Source organism: Electrophorus electricus, chromosome 10 (genome assembly GCF_013358815.1).
Source record: "Electrophorus electricus isolate fEleEle1 chromosome 10, fEleEle1.pri, whole genome shotgun sequence".
Taxonomy (NCBI): domain Eukaryota; kingdom Metazoa; phylum Chordata; class Actinopteri; order Gymnotiformes; family Gymnotidae; genus Electrophorus; species Electrophorus electricus.
Window position 1 is genome coordinate 11,794,525 of NC_049544.1, and position 13,645 is coordinate 11,808,169.

The window sequence follows — 13,645 nt, forward strand, 5'->3', positions numbered from 1 at the left end:
TAAAAGCATATCTAAGGCAAGTGCTAAATTAGTAGTTACTACTTTGCACAATTAGCTATATTTACAACCATCATGATTCTTTGCATAATACTTAAGCATTTAAATCACACCTGTGGGTATAATTAATATATTAATAATACAGTGCCCATCAGACAATATTGCTGATCTCACTGTTTATTGTGTTATGACTACAACCTGTTTTTCTTTACCTCGACTTTCTTGATTCTGTTTACTCTGTTGGCTAATAAACACATTTTATTCCTGTGTGGCTCACTGTATATGTTAGCATTCCTCTCAAGGTCTGAAATGTGTGAGATTCCAACAGCACATCTCACTGGTTTATCTAAGTAAAGTAGCGGGAGGACTTAGCAATTTAGATTTCAGCAAGAAATAAAATACAGTCAAAGCAATAAATAGACTATAGGCATGTTCAAAATAGTGTGTTAATACTCGTTTACTGGTTATTTACTTGTTATTGGGTGCCAATCAGTATGCCATATGCAGTATGCCCCCCACCCCACATCCCCCCAAAACTACGCCTATGAGTGCAACAGTCTCATAAGTAAAACTAAGTTGTGGCTGTAGACAGAAAAACAACACTTACTGTTCTCAAAGGTCCATGTCCCTAACTAAAAATTAAAATGAACCATGCAAAAGGAATGCATGTCACATGAGGACATAATAGAAGAGCACTACAAGGATCATAGTGAGTTACAGTGTGAAGGGCCCGAGCTTGGAGATGCCTGAATCTGCCTCAGTATGAGCAGCTCTATAATGATGTCACAGTTTTTGGATGAGTATTCTCCCACCTGATACTTTCCTCTGCATGCTAACTCAATAATCTTATCTGTGAATGCCTCCAGTGCCATTTCAAACTGAACTATAGTTGGGATCTTTACATTGCACCCTCCAAACGTTTACAGCAGGAGTCTGGGTTATTCCAACTCCCAGTGGGTCCAAGAGATGCCTTCCTACTACCTTCCTATTTAAGTTCCCCTCCAACACACATTCTTTGCGATGTATTGCCATTCTCATGTTGCATACAGAGCATTCCATGTACATGTTTGTCTTCCTGGTTTCCGAATCCCACCTGTGTTAGAGACCTTGTCTCCTACCTGACCCCTGGATGTCTTCTGGACTCTGCCGTGTTTTCGACCTCAGATTAACCTGACCACGGCCCGAGCGCCACAGGGCAAGGAGCAGTATGTACAGACTCCTTTGGCAAAGACAGACATTTATTGATTAACGCATGGAACAGTGGCACTCACACATAATGTAAACAGCGAACATGATCGATGTGACTGTGAACAAAGGCAACGTGAACAATGACTGACACCAATGCACACACCAACAGGGGTTTAAATACATAGACATAACGAGACTAAACCAGGTGCAGGTGTGTGTTGAACATAGGTGTGGCTGCAAACAAGACAAGTCACAGTCAACGAGAAACTCCCACTGCACGCGGTGGGTCATACCACGTGATCAGCAGGAAGGGGAGCGTTCCGTGATATCCAAAATTACCGGCATCCGCATAACTCCTCTTACCTAACCGGGAAAGCGCCAATCCCTGCTACCTCTCCCCATGGTTCCTACCTGCCCCATAAAAAAAACAACTTATTATTACCAGCGATACACCCAGTTATGCATCCAATCGACAGTTTTCTGTAGGTTAAACTGTATGTTCTAATTATAAATGAATTTTATTAGCGAACGTTTTCTATATATTTTCAAAAAATAATTTTCATTGTATCCTACATATAAAATTAAATTCTACTTTCAGTTTTCTAGTTTTCGTTTCGCGGTGCCTTATATACAGGAGCAATTTTGTGAAATCTCTAAAGATATAAATGTCTACAGCGAATTAACTCAAAAAAAATTATTATTATTATTATTATTATTATTACAAATTTATTACCAATTATTACCATTACCATTAGTAATAGTAGTAGTAGTCCTCGCTTGAATAAATAATTAGGTTATCAGGATAAAATAAAATAAAAAAAGTCACTATTAAGCATTATTAATTACATTGTTCCCCAGATGTTTCCCTCGGGAGATTCACACGCTTTCTTTATCATTATTTTATTATGAAAGACATGACCTACTATCAATCTTTCCACATAAAAACAATTATGTTAATAGGTATTGGAAATAGAATACTTGATGCAATTTCTGTTATTGTTTACTTCTGTGTCGGAATTGAACTGAGTAAGACGCGGATTTTGTGTTTGTTTGTTTTTACATTTGTGTGAACTTCCGTTGCTAGCGCAGTTTGCTGGCTATAGCTGCCGAAACGGAAAATGCATTGTTCTGATGAACCCTCACACTAGTAGGTGTTTGACCAAATGTGCTTAAACGAGTTCATTTGATGTCGGGATCTTAATTTAGCCGTTTTTGAATATACTAGAGCAATTACTGCGCAAAAGCATTACTTTAGGCCTACAGTATCAGTGCCCTTTGATGGACCGGAAAACGGTTAGTTCCCGCCTTGCGTCCTGTCATCTCGTGTTGACACATTCTACCAAGCGAAGGCGCGTTACTTTCTAGGCATGTAAATTTAAACCATGCACAAAAAGAAAGGTTATCACAACCACATCATAAACTAATACTGATATGAAGTCAAAGGCCATGTCAAGTGTGATGCACAATGCTTAGCGTAATAAAAAGTGAAGACTCAAGTGAGACCCCGTCTACACTTTTATCTTCCTGCCACCAACAGGAAAACAACAGTCAGTGCCTACAGTTGAAGAGGGAGACCTTGCAGCTAAAGCAAGGCCGCTAACAACGGGAGTCCCTGCTAACAAGGAGGAGAGTCTGCTGAAAGAAGGTATTTTAGCAGCAAGCACCTTAGGATCTTATTCAGTCGGCCAGCCAAATTGCTACACAGCCTTCCCATGTAAATCCATTAATTAAAAAACTTACGAAATGTATTTATTTGACGTATTTGTAAAGACTAAAAATTGTACAGAGGAAGTGAATGAATTACCTGAATATCAGCACCAATCTTCACTCAGGAACAAATGTCTTAGCAACATACTTGGTTTACAAAAATTACTTAAGAGTGAAATTGTTATTTAAAATGGAACGGTTTTGACGTTTTACCGGACTAAATCTTAGAACATACGTGGAATGTATTAGCGTGTGTTATGTGTTGGCATGAACTTTGAAAACTTACACCTACTGGATACTTTAAGCATTGCATAAGGTAACTTACAAATCCACAGACTCTCAAAATGTCACGTTAATGTTACTGGCAAAGTCGGAAATCTTATCTGGTACTTGTTCCTACTTCTTTCCTAGTATAAAGATTATTTTATACAAGGCATAACATGTTAAGGCAAAATGTTTGCAATTTCTGCCCAGTTGGTGCTATTTCCCTACAGCATGGTCTGATTACATACTATTTCAAATAAGTTTCAGTGACGAAAAGAGCATGATTTTAAAATCAAATACCCTGACATATTGCAGTGATTTGATCTAAGATGAACTCTGTTAAGGAATATCCAGAGCATGTTCGAATTTAATACAAAACTCAAGCCCACGGGCTATGCATGCATGTAAGCAGACAGAATGGTTTAAAAATGGACAGAAAGACATCCCTGTTGTAATTTTTCACCTAGGACTATATGAAAGTTCCCCAAAGATATCCAAAGCCAATAATATCACAGGAATGGAAGACTTTTTAATGTCAGTATGACATAACAAAGTGATGACAAACTTAAATAAGTCCCAAATGCTATACACACCACAATTAATCCCAGTGAGAGCACCAAAAATTTGAACAAATTAGTATCCATAGTTTTTCATTAGATTTGGGCCTTACACATTTTTAAACATTTGTAATACTGAGATTATGTTGCTTAGATACAACTACTGTAATCTATACTAAGTAGGTACTAGGGCTGGTGCACAGGTGGGGCAGTGAGGAATCAGGTACGGTTAAAGGATGTGGTATGGTTTTTGTCTGTAAATGAACTGCCTCTTTGTGAATTCCTAGAATTGACACTCCATCAGCTGTTTCTATCCTCAAGCTTTTTGAATAATTGCCCAAGGACCTTAAATTGGGAGAGATGGCAAAACACATTCCTCAAAATGCAAAATATTTGTGAAAAGTTTGCAATATAAGCTTATGGACATACTAGTAAGCTTGGAACTGGATGAAGTTAAATGCAAAATGACCATGACACAGCTGGGTTTTGTCACGGAACCCTCCCTTTGCCACTGGTCATGTGGTATGGCCTGCCACGTACAGTGGAATGAGACAAAGGTGAGCTGATGGTGTTGTACAAGTAGGTGTGCTGCCTGTAGGCAGGAGGAGCAGCAGTGTGAGTTGGTATTTGAAATTCATTCTGTGAAATGGGGTGACCATTTGTTAAGAAAATTATTCAAATTTCTGACAACGGAAACAGTTCAATAGTTTCAATTAAAGAGCACACAGAGTTTCGCTCATTGGTTAGAATTGGTATTTTCTGTGTAAATAGTTTCTACTAAATAGCACACTGAGTTTTGTTCATTGTATTTGCATTCTGTGTCTTTTATTTTCTGTGTAAAAGGCCTTGTGTTTTTTGTGTCGTATTCATTGAATGTTTTTGTTGTGTTAGTTTGTTGTGTTATTAAGGCTGTGAAGTAACTCAAAGTGTGTTGCGCATCTTTAGGTTGTATGTGTAAGGGATAGCATGCATACTTAAATTCATCATCTTCACACCATGAATATGTCAATAAGGGTTTATCATCGCAAACATGTAGGCAACAAGCACATGCAGCCCAGTGTTAACAATGTTCCACTTTCCAATGGCTAAAGCAGCAAAGAGCATTCCAGCTGTAGTGCTTATTGTTCCTGCCCATGAGGAGCACTGAACTGCTACAGCTGCAGCTGCCCCCAGAGACAAACCAGCTGCACCTACAGCCCCCAGTAATGCCCCTGTCACCCCACCAACCCCAAGAATCACAGATGAGGCCTCAACTATTGAAAGAATAGCTACCGTTGCCACACATCCTCCCACTATGGCTTTGTCCAAAACCTTCGGATTCAGTGGACCTCCAACAGTAGCCCCTAAGCCAACTTGACACACTTTTGACACAAAGAAGCCAGCTGCTATGGCCTCTAGCGATGATCTGTGGTCCATCTGAACCACGATGGTTTCATTACTCAGCATCTGTCCCACCTGCTGCATCCTTAAAGCCAACCCTGCAGCCTCCTGTCCCGCATGCACCGTCAGCACAGCAGTGGCAAACGTGGCAAACATTCCTACGCAGCCAGTGAACATCCAGAAGTGTAAATGCATTGACCTCATTAGCATGAAGGCCATGCAAAGCACCAGAGTTAACAGGATGACAAACACAAATCGGTACTCTCCATATCCAAAGATCCCAAAGCCAGCAGTCACAACTGCAGTCACCGTCATCGGAATCCCGGAGAAGGCCAAATATTCCACATATTTTGGCATAAGATTCGTCAGGCGCTGCTGGACCGTCCTCTGCTCGCCCGCCTCCTTCCGCAGCCTCTCCATTTCCTCTCTCTCCTGCCGGTGGGCCTCCCAGGCAGCTCTGTGCTCGGGCCCCTCCTCCCCATTCTTGGTCTCCAAAGCAATGATCCTCTGTTCGATCTCCACCGTCACTCTCTCTCTCTGCTCGGCCTCCATGGCTTCCAGTCTGCTCTGCTCCCACTCCTGGGCCCCGGTGCTGAGCTGCAGGAGACTGTGACTCTCCATCTCCCTGCATGTCAGCTGCACGGACACGTGAACCAGCATCTTCAGTATGGTGAATATCCCCAGAGCCCAGAGTAATGCCACTATTCCAGACTTGCGGGTGAGGTGCTCTATGGCGAACCCGAGTGCCGCTCCACAGGCTGTGGTGCTCAGGGCTGCAACCAGCCCAGCAGTGAGCCACTCAAACCCTCCTAGACCCGCCACCCCATTACTCTTTAACCTTATGAGCAGCAAAGCAGCTAAGGCAGCTCCACTCACACCTGCTATGGCTGTCGTCATTGCTGAAGTTATTGCAGTCGCTCCCAGTAGAGTCCCCAGCCCCAGAGGGCCCACAGTCTTCACACCATCTGTGATTGGCTTCAATAGTGACCCTGTAATGATCTCAGCCATGGCCTGGTCAGCTGGTGTCTCTGTAACTCCCAGTGCGCATCCCCCCACTGCTCCCAACATAAAGCCAACAACTCCTTCCCTCACTGGGCTCCTGGTATCTGAAAAGCAGAGAACAATATGTACTTGTCTTAAAATAAAAAATGAACAATAATAATAATTTAAAAAATAATGTAATTATATTTAAAGTCTCATTTAATAAAAGTATATTCTTTCTTTCTTTTCTGATGAAATTAGCAAGTAAAATCTATCTAGATTTGTATGAGTCACATAATAGCTTTTGCAATGTTACCCAGATATGAATCTTAATCATATACACAAAAACAAACTATCCAACAAAACATATACACAAAAAGCAAAACATAAACAATAAAACATAAACAACATTTGTTTAAAGACATTCAGGTCTTTGTGCAGTTATAAAAGGTGGTTTATAGTTGAAGTTTAAACACATTTGCAAGGGGCAAGGATATAAAGGAAGCCCTCATCTTGTTTAACCTGTCGCTGTGCAACACGCTGTGTCACGTTATTGCACACATGCAGGCAGTAATAAGGTTACTTGATATATGTTTCATTGTAAAGTGTGTTTTTAAAATCTTATTAATATATCAATTAATATGAATGGGTAATATGAGGCCCACTTCACAGTTCAGCATGTAAATGGCTGAGAATCATAGACTATATAATAAACATTACAGTCAATCAGTGAAGGTGAGGGTATAGAGTAATCACATTACATATACAGTAAGCCACAGCTGAAACTGAATTTTGTGGAACAAGCTGTCAGACTACAGTGTCCCAGGCCAATGTTTACAATATCCTGACAAAGTATTGGAAATACTTCAAACACATAAAATCATAGACTCAATCACAGTCACACGCATAACAGATATTCTCTTTAAAACCAAAATGCTCAAAAATGTGGCAACAGTTATGCCTTTAGCTAAGCTACCCTTTTTTTATAGGTCTGTAAAATATAGAAATGGTTATTGTGACTTACTCTGGTGCGATGCTGCCATGGTGATTTGGGAACTACAGCGTGTTCCAGTATGCCCTTCCACTCAAGTGTAAAACTCCTCAGTCCCTCAGAGCACATGTGTAGCTGACACAGCAACCTTCTCTTTGAGACATGGGTGAATGAGCTATCCTTGATATGAGAGCTGGTATGTACACACCTCATACCTGTTTTTCTACTCTCACCTAATGTTTGTTCTTTACCCACGACTAGGATGACTAGAGATCTATATAATTGCTCTTTCATTTGGTGTTTTTGTAGGTCTATTTGAAAATGCATGAACACAGTCTCTTAATTCACTAATGCAAGATGCTAGCAGACATGTGAACCCCACACTGGGAGGAATATCTGAGTGAGATCGCTCTATATATGTTTATAAATTCCCCACATGCCCACTCGCACCCTGGGCAAGTGGGAAATTTTATATATTTATATATATATATATATATATATATATATATATATATATATATATATATATATATATATGTGTGTGTGTGTGTGTGTGTGTGTGTGTGTGTGTGTGTGTGTGTGTGTGTGTGTGTGTGTTACATATTATATATGTTATGTTATATGTATTATATATTATATATTATACATATTATATGTTATATATGTTATTATATTATTATATCTTGCTGGATTGTCTCAGGGGCATCTTTGCACAGCCTGCATCTGGGGGTGTGGTAGATCCCAGCCTCTATTGATCTTGTATTCAGAGCTTGTTCCTGTGCTGCCATGATTAGTGCCTCCGTACTGTCTAGCCTTTTCCAAGTAGGATTTTTTTTAATATCATCCATTTCCACTATTTTTCAGTGGTACATACCATGCAGGGGTTTATCCTCCGATTATGGTTCCTGCTCCTCCTCATTCCCATCCTCCTTTTCTGCTGTTAAGGCATTCACTAAGCACTTCATCACTTGGGGCCATCTTCCTGCTGTAGTCCTGGATCTTGGTTATTCCATCCTGGATATTGGCTCTGACACTCACCAGTCCTCTGCCCCCCTCCTTCCGCTTAGTGTACAGTCTCTGAGTGCTGGATTTGGGTTGAAACCCTCTGTGCATTATGAGGAGTTCCCATGTCTTGACGTCAGTGGCTTCTATCTCCTCCTTTGGCCAGGTTATTATGCCAGCGAGGTATTGGATGACTGGTAGAGCATAAGTGTTAATAGCCTGGATCTTGTTCTTCCCGTTCAGCTGACTTCTCAGGATTGCCTCATTCTTTGTAGGTATTTGTAGCTGCTTTCTTTGTGACCTTCATGAGTCCCATTTGTCTGTGGGTATTTGTAGCTGCCTTCAGCATCAGTTGTGTTACGTTTGGGTAGTGTGATCCCCTCAGTTCCAGCTACCTTCCCTATCCTTGTAACCATCCCACCACACTTATCCAGTTCGAACGTAATCCAGTCCTATATAAAGAAGACTCAAGGTCAGTGACGTCAGTATAGAGATGTTCAGATATTCACGATTGTAGTGAAGTACACAAAGTTTCCAGAAGAACAGGACGTTTCGAACAGAAGTCCTTCATCAGCTCTGCAAGTAAAGTACTATTTGCAAAGAGACACGCTTACATCGACATCGCCATCGCCATCGACAAATTCGTAACCTGATATCTAACGTTAACGATTTGTCAGTAGCCTACAATGTTGCCCTGATTTTATATTGCTCTATATTGCCCCCTAGGGAAATAACAAAGACTAACGCCTTTTCCGTTTGTAATGCGTTATCGATCAATTGAATTACGGGCCACAATATAATTTTATATTTGAAACATATTTAATTCGGTTGGCGGATTTGGCTGGTCCGGCCTGTGGGTAATATGTATGACACCCCTTCCTTAAATGCATAAAATCTGAAGTGAACCAAATCATCTTTAAAATCACTTTAAATGTAACACCAAAAAAAGACGAATTTTAGTAAGTTTTAGCAAAATCTAAGTAATTTTAGCTTTGCATTATTCACTGAAACATTAAAATTTCCTTGTATTTCGGGGTGTAAAACAGGCACCGACCACCCGGAACTTTTTGCGCGAACAACTTTCCTTAGGACTATTTATCTGGTTACACCTAAGAGTCCACAAGCATGGCGTACGCAGTGGAAAAGCCACATGTTGTTGTTGAAACTGAAAGAGGTAATAATTTGCTACTTTTCTGTGCATTTAGTCAGTATCTCTATGATTAGCTTGCAATGGTTGTATGCTTTTACTTCGATGCATTGTTATGTACTCTGAAACGTTTAAGCAAACGCCATCCTTATCGTTTTGCTAGCTGCTGCAAGGCAAGTGTGGCAAAAGCCTTCTCTGAATAGCTTGTTAGCTAACTGTGGTTTGCTACCTATGCAGGTTTCGTTTGTGCCTACTCTAAACTGAATGAATACATTCTTACGTGTTGATTTTGATTCAAAGAGGACAAACTAAATAGGGGCCACACTGCATCTTTTTGACATAGGAAAGCTAGCCAGTTAGCTAGCTACTATACCTAACTGGACGAAAGCTACCTAGGTTAGCTAACTAGCAAAGTGTCATTGGTTAAAACAAACAAACAAAAACGAAATTGACAGTAAGTGTTATACCTGTTATTGTTCCTGTCTGTCTGGATCATTGTGATGATATTTTTTCCCTTGCCTATAGTAGTTCTCAAACATAAACACCCTTTTCATCAGCTCTTGTTCATGTCCTGTAAATGCTATTTGCAAATGTTATGTATAATGGATATGTAGTTATATATTTCTATCAATATTTTTTTTGTACTGACTATTGTAAACATCTTTCAGTCCTTGAAAAGCACTATATAAATACATTTTTTTATTATTATTATTATTATTATTATTATTATTATTATTATTGGGCTACCTGTGCATGTAGCGTTTAAATAATTTTCAGTTGTGTATTCTTGCAAATGTTTGGTTTGCCCTCCAAAGACTCGGAGGAAAACATTACTGTGAACGAAGACCATGAAGAAGATGGATCAGACGATGACGGGAGTGAAGGACCAGAGGAGGGTCATGATGGGGAAGATGCAGAGGATGAGGAAGAGCAAAACGGAGACATGGAGGCGAACCCCAATGCCGGGTGGGCAGAAGCCATGGCGAAAATCTTGGGAAAGAAAACACCAGATAACAAGTCCTGTATCTTGCTGAAGAACAAACAGTTTGAAAAGCTCAGCGAGAAAGCAAGGAAAGAAAAGCTTGAGAGAAAGAAACAGGTAGAGATGAAAATGCAGAAGCTCAAGGTGGCACAGAAAAGTGTAGTGGGAATGAGACAGTTGTGTAGTTGTTTCTAATAAGACTTTGTCTGATCTTTTGCTACCCCATTGGTGCAGAACTCTAAAATGTTGTCATCATGCCCAACCCCAAATAACTGAGTAGTTTTCCCTAAACTTGTAAAAATAAGCTCTCGTCTGTTTTTTTACATTTAGATCAAAACAAATAAGGGACTTGGTAATGCTGGTCAGAATGTCTACCTGCATCAGTCACAAGTGTGGTGCATCTGTGTGTATCAACAGGCAGATAAAAAACGAGCATGGGAGATGATTTGTCGGGTAAAGCCGGATGTAGTACAGGACAAAGAGAAGGAGAGGACTTTGCAGAGAACTGCTACCCGGTAGGTGATGTTAACAGCTCACTGAAGTTTCCCGCACTGTCTACATATATGAAATATATTATGTTTTGTAAAGGAATTAACTTCTGTTCAATCAGGAACTGTACCCGGTTAGTTCTTAAATAAATAGTTTAAGTTGCTAAGGAGGGATGATGAAGGACATCTGTCCAAAATGTCCTGTTTCTATGGAAACCTTGTGTGCTTCACTGCAGTTTTGAACATCTTAGTACAGTGCACTCCAAATACTCCTCTGGAATCTTCTTTGGACTTGTGTTTAAGCTCAACACAAGTGAGATCATCTAGAAGCCTGACATGCTTCTTAACTAGATAGCTAGCAGACTAAAGTTACTGTTATTTGTGAGGTATAGATAGTCAGTTTTTCCTGTTAATGCTTGCAAGTCTCTGTGTGGGGTCGTTTAAATCCACACTTAACGGGGGGTTAATAAACTATCTGGTATATAGGCACCATGCAGACCAGGTCCTCAAGTGCCCTCTACAGAATTCTCAGAAGGTGGTATATTGGAGTGATGGAGAAAGATGAAACTGTTCTTAATCAAATCTTTTTCATATAAAATTTAATATGTATTTGACCTCCTACTCCTCTGATGTACTCAGAGGCGTAGTGCAGCTGTTTAATGCCGTGCGGACACACCAGAAGAAAATGAATGAGAAGATGAGGGAAGTTGGAGGCTCTGAGAGGAAGAAGGCAAAGGTCCTCTCCTCTGTGTCAAAGAAAGACTTCATTGATGTGCTGCGTGGTACAGCAGGTCGCCACTCGCCTGCCGTTAAGACGGAGAAATCCATAGTGAGTGAGATTTAATTGCATCATATTAATGATGCCAGGTTTCTTTGATTAATGGAGTTTTTGTATAGCAAAGACAACACACTTCTGATTAAACTGAGCATATTTATTCAGTGACCGGATAGTATAGGACTACAATGCTTCTATGAGATGTAGATATTTGGATCATAGATATTTATCCTTAATAGAAGTGGCTGAGAAATGTTTGAAGAGGTGATGCATAAAGCCCAGAACAAATCAGATCATTCGGAGGAAGCAGTGTTCCCTATGCATTGCTCTTTTCTCTTCATGATGATATGAGTGGGATAGAGTGATATTGGTTTAGGACATTCCGACCTATGGAAGCTAAGCACATCATAGTGTTTCCACTAAGTGTGTCGTGCGAAAGCACTCTGAAGCATGCTCAGTGCCATTAACCCCCTCTTCTGCTTGTACTATGCAGTCTATCGAGCCGAAAGAGGAGAAGCCAGCATGGAGCGTCCTGAGGGATGATTTCATGATGGGGGCATCCATGAAGGACTGGGATAAGGATAGCGATGCTGAACCAGAAGGGGAGGGGCCAGCGGACTCCACGGGGCACCTGAGCAGTGATTCTGACTGAGCATGCCATGCATCTGTGGGGGAACAACTCACATGCCCATCCAGCGTGCTGCATATGCGTGCTGTGTGTGTGTGTCGTGATGGCCCTATTGTCAAACAAGAGACTACATTGGCCAGAGGGCTCTGGGGCTCTGGGTTCAGCCCACGTACCTGAGGCTACATTGGGCTGGATTATGATGTGCTCTCCCTGGACACTGTGACTCTGACCTGTGTTACCCCTTTTCACCTTTTCCAACTCAAGTCCATAATACTGGACATAAACATCAGTGTGTTTAAGCACTGTATGGTAGTAATTTTTTTTCCCCATTCTATTTTTTTTTTTACACCCCCATTCCAGAATGATTTAATCCTTATGGTCAGTGTCTTAAATGTTTTATCATATCAGTGGCTCAGGGATCAACTATGGCATCCGTAGAACTACGTTAACAGGTAAACGACTCTCAATTAGGCTACTTTATTGGGTACATCCCACATGTGGCCCTGACCTGTACTAACATTGTCATTCACATAGTTTGGCATCAGTGCTAGTACTCAGGTGGCATTAAACCAGCCATAACGTATTTAATATTTGTGGGGTTTTTTATTCTGCTGTGGTCATTTTGAAGAATATTCTGACCTCTAAAATGTTTAGATGTTGTATAGAAACAGCCATTTAGTGGCCAGTATTTGTTAATACCATTTAAATCACAACTACTCATAATTGTAGGCTTGGAGGTTTGACCACTGCTGATTTTCCACCTTTAAGAGGAGTAAGGTGTGCTGATAGAATGCATGAAGTTGCATTAAATGTTGTTTCCCGCTGATTAGAAAGACCAGCATGGCATCTGAAGTCCAGATTTGAATATCTCTGTGTTAAAGAACAGAGTCCAGAGATAACTAATGCAAGGATTGTGTCTGAGAAGTTTCTACATGTGCTGTTTAGACAGAGAATACTGATTTGACTCAGAAGTATAATTTTCTTCTCTCGTTGTATGATGTTACATTAAAGTTAGATGTGCGTGTGGTTTACCTTTCTGTTTCTAATATGCATGTTTATAATTTAAACATATTAAATAATTGAAATTTATAATTTTATAAAGTACTCATAACCGCATTCGAAACACCTTTTAGGTGTGCAGCTGAACACTATAGCCCATCTGCTGCTGTACACAATTGGATAGCAGACCATCTTCAACCAGTTGGTGAAATTGGCATATAAAACTAGGAAACTTGGCTATATACCAATCAGCCATAATTTTAAAATCATAGCTTTAAAGTTAACATGTGATGTGAATAACATTGATTATCTCATTGAAGTGGCACCTGCCAAGGGCTAGGATATGATGGGCAGTAAATAAACAGTTCTTGGACTTGATGTGTAAGATGCAGAAAAATGGGCAAGTGTAAGGATCTGACCAACTTTGACGAGGGCCAAACTGATGGCTAGACAGTTGGGTCAGAGCATCTCTGAAACAGCTGGTCTTATGAGGTGTTCCCAGTATGTACTGAATAGTACCTGACAAATGTACAAGGAAGGACAACCGATGAACCAGCAT

General features: G+C 40.4%; 2 protein-coding genes across 2 annotated transcripts; one reads left to right on the top strand and one right to left on the bottom strand.

Annotated features, from left to right (window-relative positions):
- Positions 1-4,718: 4,718 nt before the first annotated feature.
- Positions 4,719-7,172, bottom strand: LOC113572190. Its single transcript, XM_027001558.2, has 2 exons — positions 7,099-7,172; positions 4,719-6,199 (listed from the first exon to the last, which is right to left on the bottom strand). Exons 1-2 carry the CDS (start codon positions 7,115-7,117, stop codon positions 4,719-4,721), a joined length of 1,500 nt encoding a protein of 499 aa, XP_026857359.2. The 5' UTR covers positions 7,118-7,172.
- A 1,989-nt stretch (positions 7,173-9,161) lies between these two features.
- Positions 9,162-13,118, top strand: rrp15 (ribosomal RNA processing 15 homolog). The gene is made up of 5 exons (XM_027001560.2): positions 9,162-9,241; positions 10,030-10,313; positions 10,614-10,711; positions 11,324-11,513; positions 11,953-13,118. Exons 1-5 carry the CDS (start codon positions 9,193-9,195, stop codon positions 12,109-12,111), a joined length of 780 nt encoding a protein of 259 aa, XP_026857361.1. The 5' UTR covers positions 9,162-9,192; the 3' UTR covers positions 12,112-13,118.
- The last annotated feature ends 527 nt before the right edge of the window (positions 13,119-13,645 follow it).